This window comes from Opisthocomus hoazin, chromosome 7 (genome assembly GCF_030867145.1).
Source record: "Opisthocomus hoazin isolate bOpiHoa1 chromosome 7, bOpiHoa1.hap1, whole genome shotgun sequence".
In the NCBI taxonomy this organism is placed as follows: domain Eukaryota; kingdom Metazoa; phylum Chordata; class Aves; order Opisthocomiformes; family Opisthocomidae; genus Opisthocomus; species Opisthocomus hoazin.
Window position 1 is genome coordinate 70,986,199 of NC_134420.1, and position 10,165 is coordinate 70,996,363.

At 47.0% G+C, this 10,165-nt stretch overlaps 1 protein-coding gene across 2 annotated transcripts; it reads right to left on the reverse strand.

Moving 5' to 3' along the window:
- Positions 1 to 2,387: 2,387 nt before the first annotated feature.
- Positions 2,388 to 9,862, reverse strand: CDKN3 (cyclin dependent kinase inhibitor 3). 2 transcript variants are annotated; one of them, XM_075426530.1, is made up of 8 exons: positions 9,806 to 9,862; positions 9,621 to 9,715; positions 8,689 to 8,744; positions 7,090 to 7,134; positions 5,869 to 6,091; positions 4,954 to 4,985; positions 3,951 to 4,054; positions 2,388 to 2,667 (listed from the first exon to the last, which is right to left on the reverse strand). In XM_075426530.1, the coding sequence occupies exons 1-8, from the start codon at positions 9,860 to 9,862 to the stop codon at positions 2,581 to 2,583; spliced, it is 699 nt and encodes a 232-aa protein (XP_075282645.1). In that variant the 3' UTR covers positions 2,388 to 2,580. The 2 variants fall into 2 exon arrangements, with proteins under 2 accessions (XP_075282645.1, XP_075282646.1); XM_075426531.1 differs by lacking the exon at positions 9,806 to 9,862 and having other exon boundaries at positions 9,621 to 9,792.
- Between the last annotated feature and the right edge of the window lie 303 nt (positions 9,863 to 10,165).

The window sequence follows — 10,165 nt, forward strand, 5'->3', positions numbered from 1 at the left end:
CTTGTATTTCTGCATGCATAGTGATCTAACGATGTAACTGTTACACTAATCCCTGTTTTCTCATTAAGCAATGTAGTGGAAGGACATGGGCACAAGCTATCACTTAGTCATCAGACAAAATAATGAAGTGAAACAAAAGTGGTCTTGGTTCTCAGCAAATAATTGGGATAATTATGGGATAAAAGAGACTCCTAAATAATTCTACTCCAGACAGCTCGGCCTTGGGAAGGCAGATGCGCTGGGCTACAGAGATAAAGAGGCACCCAGAGAGCAACAAGACCAGAGCCAAACCACCTGAAGGACATGATAGACGTGATCCTGGAACTGAGTTTGCGCAGAAACAAATGTCAATCAGTGAACAGCGTGATGAAGAGGATGGGCCTTCATCTTGGGACCCCCGAAGACCTCCCAAAGATGCTAACAGACATGCGTGAAAGATATTTACATATGCTAATTAGTTCCTAGAAATATAATGAATATTTACATGTGTGATTGTATTTAACCTGAAGCAACAGGGTGTCTGGTGTGCACGTTTGGAGGAGAAATCCCCCGTGTGCCCAGCACTGCAATAAAGAATCCCTGCTGAACAGTGTACATTGTGCTGTTAGGTTTTTCCTACCGGACCTTCGAATCAATCCCTTCAGTTGCAAGGGTTGAATAGTGAAGAGGGACAGATGCTGCTGTGTTCTGATTGCTGTTTGAGTGCTGGGGAGTAGCATCAGGGAAGGAAGAATGCACGTTTTCAGCAAAGTATTCTCTGCAAGTGATTCCACGCTGTGGAAAGTGGGAGAGTTCCTGTTGTCTGCCTTAGGAGTGGAGAAGGGAATGGCAGTAAAGGCTAACTAAACATAATCTGTAGAAATCACCTTTAAGCATGCGTTACAGTGTCAGGGTTCAAACAACATGTGAAGAGAAGGCTATACATCTTAAAGTGAGCAAAGCAGCGAGTTCTACCTCAACTGAAAACCCCTGTTGCTGTGGTAGAGTCTCACATCACAACTTCTGAATTGAAAAGTTACTTTTTTTTTTTTTTTCTGCAGGACAAGTGCTGCTGCCGTGGTGGTGCTGGTACCGGGCAGCCAGCCAGCAGGTTTCTTGAAGCACTCGAGGGGGGAGGAAAAAAGCACTTACGGAATTAACTGCAAGGAAGCAGATGGTGACAAGGCAGGATGGTCAGGATGCTGACGCTGAGCTGACAGCAACCGCACAGCAACTTCAGCCCAGAGGCAGCAGTTCCTCCGCCTCCACTGGTGTTTCTGACAGCAACGAGCATGGCATGGTGACATGGGCTTTCTTCCCAGGACCCAAACTGATCACACAGGGCACCAGAGGATTCCTGCGACCTGGAGCCAATCACCATCGCTTCCTCAGAATAGGACAGAGCGAGTTCAAACATTTTCTTCAGGAGTCTGCTCACCTTCTCTGAACAAAACATCTCTCAAACATCTTCTCTGAAGATGAACAGACTCCTGAAGAAAACGTTTAAACTCTGGTCTTTATGAGTGGATGTAGTTAAATAGGAGGGATGTGGACTGTTACAGGCGTATTGCTGCGCGATTCTCTCCAGCCCACAGCTGATTGTGTATTTACTTTCTCTCATGTTAGCATGCAGAAGCGCTGTGACAGAAACCTCACCCACACAGCTACAGCCCAGTGGCTCTTCCTACCACATTCATACAAAACCCCACCTGCTTGGTTGGTCACAGATCTGCAGTATAAAACCTCCTTCTGTTGGAAGGAGGGGTCTCGTTCCTAAATATCACTGAGCACACCAAGAGCCAAACCATAACGTGGCAGGAGTTCTTACTAGTTCATAGGGGGTGAGCACTTCAGCAGGAAAATTTTCGTGCTTGACTTTCCTTTGGTTTAAAGATATAGCTGAGGTTTTTTTGAACCTAGCTACATTATCCCAGCATGACTCTCTTACAAAGGCAATAGAGGAGTTATCTTTCATCTCTCCCCCCCTTTTCCTTCCCCTACACACTGGAGCAAATCCAGGCCATCAGCACTGGAAGCCTGCACGTGGCTGTGAGGAGTTCCAGACTATTCTGTTGCCTCCCATACCCTCCCTCCACACCCAATTGTTCGTTCCAATTCTTACACTACGTAGAAGAGAGATGAAGTCAGAATGAAATTCAGTCTCCGCTTTGACAGCCTGGCCTCCCTTCCACTTCAGAAGTTCACATGAAAACATCAGCGTGCCAGCTCAATGGCAGCAGAGGCATACACTGTCGGTACTAAGTGATGTTAAAGGTGAAGTAGACATTGGGTGAGAGTCGTTATTGTGTAGAAAACAAGCTCATTAGGTATGCAGGCCACCGGCAGAACAGTAATGAACACAAATACACTTCCATGCATGTTTAAGGCAGTGAGTATTAAAGCCTGGCAAACAGGGGAAGGTGCTGCAGATCCTGTAGGATCTCCTTTCCCCACCCCAACATTTTACACACAGACGTGACAGTGAGCGGCTGTGTCACATGGGCAGCAGCGATGAGAAACTGTAAAGGCCAGGAGTGAGGCGCCTCGTCCAGGTGTCTGCCACAGCCACGTAGACACAAAGATGCACCACGCCAGCATTTGTCATCGCGATACCGATCTTAACGCTGTGTCCTTTGTTGCCAGGTGTGCAGCTAACTTCTCTCGAAAGTCATGGAGGTAATTGTACTGCTGAAAAAGCACAACCGGATTTGTCATGAGTGCTCTGTACTTTCAGAAAAGGCACTACCCATCTTAAAAAGCTGTGTGGTACCCCAGCATGAAAACTGCACCCTCTAGTCTGTTTATTTGTTCTTCTTGTGCTTATTCCAAATGCTCTGCAATTTTGCACCATCAGAGGCAGATTACATGGATCCTGGCTTGGCTCCTGTGGTTCCTCATAAAGGGCACATGTGAGCGCAAGGGAACGCAAAACATGGTCCTCGGTAGGCGGGAGTTTCATGCTAGAATTCAAAACTGCTGTATTTGGGTCACCAGGAGCATTACTCTCTCCATAGAGAGTCCATGATGCAGAACATAGCCTTTAGCTAGCATGGTGATGTACAACAGTTTATAGTAAGAGTTTTTAGGTCAACTTGTACATCATGTGGAATATTAACACCCAAGTCCTCAAAATGAGGTAAAAATGTTGGTCAGCAGAGGCTAAAGGACAGATCACCCACCCCAAGTGGCTGTGAGGGCTTCCAGTTACATCATTTATTCATACCCTTCCCTGTCTCTTCAACCAGGAATGCAAGATGCTCCTCACCTGCCCTCTCAGTTTGTAGAAAACTCATTTTCAACAAGTAGTTTAAATAAGCTTTGCCTCTAGAGAGGCTTAGAGCTAGCAGAGACAGTATTTAGGGAACTATTTCTCCTCAGAAGCTACTATTGTGTAAACTTCTAAATGTCAGCTCCTCTTTCCTGTACATCGAACTGTTTTAAGAGCATCACCTAGGACTTGTATCAACACAAATACGTACACAGAGTAGCTAAAAATCTCACCAAAAGAAGAAAAACCCGTTATGTTCAGCAGCTTAGGCCTCTCTCCATGCGGTTTTTAACACTAGTGCTAGGGATACATCCCAAAAGATGACTGCCAGTCTACTGATGTGATAGCTACAGAAGACAAACACGGCTAGCTTGGTTACAAAGATGGACCAAAACCAAGGCAGAAAAGTCAAGCAGATGTCCAAGTTGTGAGGAGAATGTGAGCAACAGAAAACGGGACAACAGCTTAGCGAGTTATGAGCAGGGATAAGGAGGAGAAAGCCACAAGTTGCTAAGGATGGTGAAGAGCAGGCAGGGAGAGCAGCTGTTGAATTCAGCAGAGGCAGAACAAGTTCTGCTCCTAACCCAAGAGATCCCAAGCATCTCGGAAAGACAGAGGGACCCCTTTGTGAAACGAGGGAGAGGACTGTGCGAGCTCTCCGCTCTGGTTTTGACACGCGTATTACCTGCTGTAGCCTCATTACCTTGATGGTCTGTATCGCCCCGGATCCTCTCAAGCTTCTGAGGCTGTCTATGACTTGCTGAGGTACCAGCGTGTCGGAAAGCTGAAGCAGGAGACACGCAGCTACTGTAAGGGAAAGGTATATACACATGGATGCTACTGAGCACCTCCTGCTGTGCACAGCACCACTTCTGCACAGCAAGAAGTTTGTTCTATGAAAACCACTTGAGCAAAACTCAACTTCATGGTATTGGGGTCACAGATCTGTTGGATCTTTTGCTGAATACTGTTTCTTGGCCCTGGCCCAATCTGCCTGCTGTTCCTGCCCAAGCCTGCTGGCTTTGGAAACAGGTGAAAACCCTCCCACTGTTTTCCCCCTGCCTTTACAGCAGCCTTTGGGAGGCAAATTCTAGGCTTTTCTGGAATGAGTCCCCGTACACCCAGTTAATTCCACTTTGTGTCCTGTAACCACATTTGCTTTTTTTGGCAATATAACCATGCCTTCCTTCTGGGGCACACACAATAACTAAAGCCCCTGAAAGCTTTAGGGGGAACATGGGGCTGAAGAAAGCTGCTGAGGAACAGGTTCATCTCCTTTTCTTGAGGAGATGTTCAGGGAAGAGGGGAAAGTGCAATCCCATCAGTCAGAAGAGACCAAAAATTGCAGTGAAAACAGAGAAAGTCAGCAAGTACAAGGGAACTTTTTATCAGCCTCACTGAAAGCCTGATCCTGCCTGACTCTCCATCATCTCACCTGCTCAGGTCTATACCATGACATACGTATGTCACTCATCACAATCAGTTTCCATACAGGCAGGTAATGTTATTACCATTTGACAACACCTTTCCCAAGGCATGGGCACAAACGTATTACCCAGCCTGCTACCTGCAGTGGCAGTTTGCATTGTAACCACAGTTAAGCTTCAAGCAGAATTTGGCTCCCTTAGATGGTGCTGTCTCAGGAGAACGGGTTTGTAAGATGGGTTAGTTAGTCAGGCACTGAGAGGGAGAAGGCAGCTGCTTACTGAGACATGAGCGTCCGAGGCCACCGTAACAGCTGAAAGAGAAGAGAATATTTGGCTGTAACGAGCTGTAGTACACTGCAACATCAAGAGCCCCCTCAATATGTAAATGTACAGACACAATTCTTTCCTTAATGTAATCAAAAGGAGCTGTGGTACAAGAAAGTCAAAATAAGAATGTCTATAGAAATACCTGCGAGGCTATCTGCCATTTATTCCTCAGACCTTCCTAAAGAAACTGCAATTGTAAAGTTCCCCTTCATTCATGGTAGTAGTCCCAAAGGCATGGGAAGACAGAAAACAGCATCAGGATGGACAATCTCAATTTTCTTTAAATCCTACTCCAGATTCAGGCTTCGGTGACAGTTGTGAGCTAACAACTCACAACAACAGCCCAAAGACTCAGTGGGTGTCTGTGCTGTCAGCAGGATCATTCAGGGAGCACAGCACTTGGAAAAGCTCTTCCCCTCTACCCTGCGCTCAGCCACAATTGTCTAAAGCAGTTAAACCACTTTCATGCAATTTAAGAGTGAACTTTGCACTGCTGAAACCCACTGAGTCCCTGATAAACAGCCCCAGGGTGTGTTATCCTCTGACAGCAGCTGTTTTAGCTTACTCATGTTGTATACCTGATATCCAGCTAGGCTAGCAGCAAGGAGTCATACAGTGCCATTCCACACACGCTCTGAAGCGCTTGCTGGACAGAGTAAGTGGAAATGGGACGTTCGAATCTTACAAAGCACAAGCTAGCTCCAGAAGGGTGCATGAAGAGAAACCAGCAGCTTTTCACAGCTTGAATTAACTCTAAAGAATGCAATTGTCATTTGACAGGATTTTGTTTCAGCTGGTCATGCATCTAGAGGGAAGCTGGTATCTTTTACAGGAATGTGGAGTGAAAGGGAGGCAACCAGAACCTACTGTATGATCATTTTCCGGTTACTTTCCAGGCAGCTTCTGAGGTCTTCTAGAATTTTGCAGCACTTGGCAATGTCAGGAACGTCCCCATCAAGAATAGGATAGTGGTGCACACAGATCCCGAGCTGTTGGTAGGTGTCTATAAGGTTTGGTACTCGGTATTTTAAGAGCTCTCCTCTGGTACAAAGCACAAATACATCCTGGATCCCACAGCTCTTCAGTTGTTCTGCCAACAGATTAAGATACTTGCAAATAAACAAAAGCCTATCATGCTTGAGGATAAACAGATAAGCTACTTGGTACTGATTCTCTTATTAATCTTTGAGGCTAAGACAATAGGAGTTAGCAGCTTTGCTTTGAGCAGCAATTACTTCTACCAAGTCCTTCCCACATTTGCCTTCAGGTAACCCATGAGAGGAACTTTCTTGGTTCAGAGCGAGTCTCGAGACAAGCCTCACTCGACCGCACATCAGCACTCAGAACAGTCTGTTAACTGCTGACAGCTTAAGCATGATTCTGTCCCATCTCCAGCTGTGACTATGTCCAAACACTGTGGGTTTTTGCTATTAGTCTCTGCTCTTTTAGTGTTTACAGGTGAATATTACTCAGCACAAATCTTTACATAATTTCATCTTTTCTATCCCAATGTCACTTTTCTCTGGGAAAAGGAGATGACAAGTTTGTAATTCATCTTGGTCCTAGCTGTTTTGAAGATGCCTTTGGCTGCATGGGACTTCGCAGAGCTCATGGTTACTGTGAAAGATACACAGCTGGCTGTATAGCTCCAGCCTGGAAATACCCTGGCTACTTATCCAATATTTGGTAGAGAAGCCACAGAGAAAGTGGCACTACACACTTCAAAGTGATATCTAGTACTCACAACGGTGACTGTGCCAAGATATCTGCTGCAACTCCAAGCACAGTGTCACCAAAACTCAGATAGACATTGCTGTCAGACATACCCCCAGCGAGGCTTTGCAAAGAACTGCCTTGCTTTCTAACACTGTGGTGCGTACATGGACAACTTACATCCATTGTAAAAGTATGAATAAAACACCGTTTTAGATAGTCAGTGTCTGGATAAACAGCAACCCCAGCAGACTCCAGACTAAGACAAGGTAAGCCTTTAGCCCCTTAGAAACCTATGCTTTCAGTTTACCTGTATGTTGTACTTGCCCATTACATGGAAATTAGAGGCACTTGTGCGCTGGCCAGAAGACTCACCTATATCTTTCTGCAGGTTTCTTCTAACATCCTTAAATCTGCAACCTAAAACAAATTATGAATGACAATTACCACTCCAGGTAAGTGACATTTATGCAATGGCTGCTACAGCTGAAGAATAGAGCACAGACAACCTCCCCCCAAAACCAAGGCAAACAACAAAGCCGCACCTCAAGTAATACAGTTCTTATTTTGCAAATAGATCACTAGCACAGAAGAGAGTTTAAACACCGTTATCTACTTAATGCTGTAATGTAATGGGATTTAAAAGAAAACTGCCCAAGGTTTTAAGCTGCTGTGTATTTTCCAGATGAAAAGTTTTGAATGTTGTAAATGAGGGCACCACTTAAAAAAAAAAAAAAAAACCCACAAAACACAAACCCAAATACCCAACGAATAAAAGGGGCTGGACAGAGATCACTTAAGAGTTGTCTGGTTGACTGCTGTGAAAGTAAGTTCACTGTTCTGTAATGCTGAGCACAAATCACATTAAAAATCCTCCTTACTAGTCAATATTCAGCTTATTGCCCCTTCCATTTTTTCCTCGCATCACACTACCAAGGTATTTTTACAGCCCCTACAGAACACTGCACTGTGATATTCACAGCTGTTGTTTTATTTGTGAGATGTAATTGCTCAAATATTTGCACCATGTCCTCCATCCTCCCTCTGTCTCCCCTCCTTCACTTACAGCCCCATAGGCACACAATCTTTACACCTGCCCCGACAGCAGCCAGGATTGTGCATATCTCGAAACACCTTCTTGAATGCAAGAGAGCAGAATCCTGCCAGCCAAGAGCTGTATCAGCAGGGCTGTGGCTAGAGGTAAGCATCTGCAGATTAAACAGCTACTACATGAACAGCTCAGGTAGCTAAAAAATACAATGCAGCTGTTTTTTGACATATATGTTAACTGGCATTCAGGTGTTACTGAGGTTCTCATCAGCATTAGCCATAACCCACTTCAAGATACCTTAAATTATTCAACACTTGTTTCCAAGTTCTTTAGTGTGCTGTTAGTGCCAAGCTTGTACTTCTCAGAGCTGGCTAATGGAAGTCGAGCAACTGCTTTAAATGAAGTGGGGAAAGTTCACACTGTCACCACGAGCAGTTCTCTCTTTTGTGACCACAGGACATTCACAGTGGCTGCAGTTTTGGTAGTTAAAAATACAGTGAAACCTTATATGTTTATTTTTATATTATGGCCATGGTAAGCAAATGGTAGTGCAACCCAGATGCTAAGGGAGAGCAGTACAGAACTGTGAGCACAGCGAGTAAGTGTAATTTGACCCCAGTATATCTTATAAAGGAATTATTTGTCAGAGCAGTCTTGTTTCACTTATGTTGTTGCTTGTTATAAATAGTGACTCAGGGTAAAAAGCCAAATATTATAAATGACAGTGGAAGACAGCCACTGTTCTCTAACCATTCTGCCAGATGGTCTTGCATTAAGATATTGTCTCAATTAGCCTTGGTATTTCCAAAATAATTACTCCAATGCTAGATTACAAAAGAAGTCACCCCACCGAGTAAATGCAACAGAGAATTTTGGGGTGTAAGCTTCAAACGTGTCTGCAAATTTCAGTGAATGCTTCTTACCTGGAAGGGAACATAGTCCGAGGAATACAGAAGAGTAGACAGGAGACAAAGGCAGCCTTTTGGGAAATAAAAACATTAATGAATAAACCCATAGCTTGTTGATTATTTGACTAGAGGTAACTCACTATCAAGAGATAACTCACTACCAGACGTTCCTTTTCTGTGGGACCATAAGAAGAGCTGGGCTAGATGACCTCTAAAGGTCCCTTCCAACCCAAAGTATTCTATGATTCTAAGAGTTATCCACCTATAATTTAATTTTGATAACAAAATGGATATATTCCAGTGTTTTTTCTATGGCATCACACAAAGAAATCACACGTTTGGAGGTGTACTTCCTTCATCACACACCCCAGGCCAAGAGGGGGAGAGAAAGCACTGCCAAATCCTCTCCTTAGCACCGAGACGCTCAGGCTCCAGCTGAAGAGGAGGAAGAACTTCTTCCCTCTGAGGGTGACGGAGCCCTGGCCCATGTTGCCGAGGGAGGCTGTGAAGTCTCCTTCTCTGGAGATATTCAAGACCTGCCTGGACGCGGTGCTGTGCAGCTTGCTGTGGGTGACCCTGCTTGGGCAGGGGGTTGGGCTGGGTGACCCACAGAGGGCCCTGCCAACCCCAAACGTCCTGTGATTCTGTGTGACCGGCTAACGCTTCCAAAGGGGACCAGGCCCTGCATCCACCGCCAGCGACCGGGCAACGCTCCCACAAGCAGGCCTGGGCCCCGCGGCCACCGCCAGTTCGCCAGCACCGGCCTAACCCCTGCCCAGGGGCACTGCCCGCCCAGCGGCAACCCCAGCCACGCTCTGGCAGGTCGCCGCAGCCGGCACGGGTTCCCTTCAGGGAAAAACTCCCGTTTTGCTGGAGAAAACGCCCTGTAACGTGAAGGCCCGCGTAGTTTCTGAGGGAAAAGGCGACCACGCCGGGCCGCGTCTCACCAGGAGATCGGGAGCGGGCTCGGGTCCACCTCGGCGGCGGCGGCGTCATCGTCGTCGGAAGAGGAGTCGAAGTCTCCGGCGTGCATGTCGGGGGGCTGCGGCGGGAGGAGAGCGGGGAACTCACCTGGGGGCCGGCGCGGCGCTCAGGCGACCCCGGGGATCCCGACCGCGGCCCCGTCCCTCACAGGTTTCACCATGGCGCTCCTCCCCGCCCGCCGCCGGTTTGAACTGTCCCCGCCCATTCGCGTCACCTCATTGGCCCAGCCCTTCCCTCCCTCCGCCCAATGGAAAGCTGCCGCGCTCCGGATGAGGGGAAAGCCAAGCGGCCTTCCTTACGGCTTTCACGAGAGGAGCGTTCTGATTGGTGGGAAGCGAAGGAGAGGCGGGCTTTCATTGAAAACAAGCCCCGCAGCCGGCGGTGGCGGTCTTTGAGCTGATTGGGCGAGGCGGCGTGGCGGGAAGGGGCGGTGTCTCGCGCCGCGGGAGGCCGTTGGGGGTGAGGCGCTGCCGGGGCTCTGTCAGGGGCCGGGCGGCTCCCCCTACCC

Excerpts from the sequence above, each read along its gene's own strand:
- CDKN3 (XM_075426530.1), bottom strand. The coding sequence starts at position 9,862 with ATGGGCGGGGACAGTTCAAACCGGCGGCGGGCGGGGAGGAGCGCCATG. Across the intron at positions 7,135-8,688 it reads CGGACTATGTTCCCTTCCAG|GTTGCAGATTTAAGGATGTT; the intron begins GTAAGAAGCATT and ends AATTTGTTTTAG. Across the intron at positions 6,092-7,089 it reads AAACCTGCAGAAAGATATAG|AACAACTGAAGAGCTGTGGG; the intron begins GTGAGTCTTCTG and ends ATCTGTTGGCAG.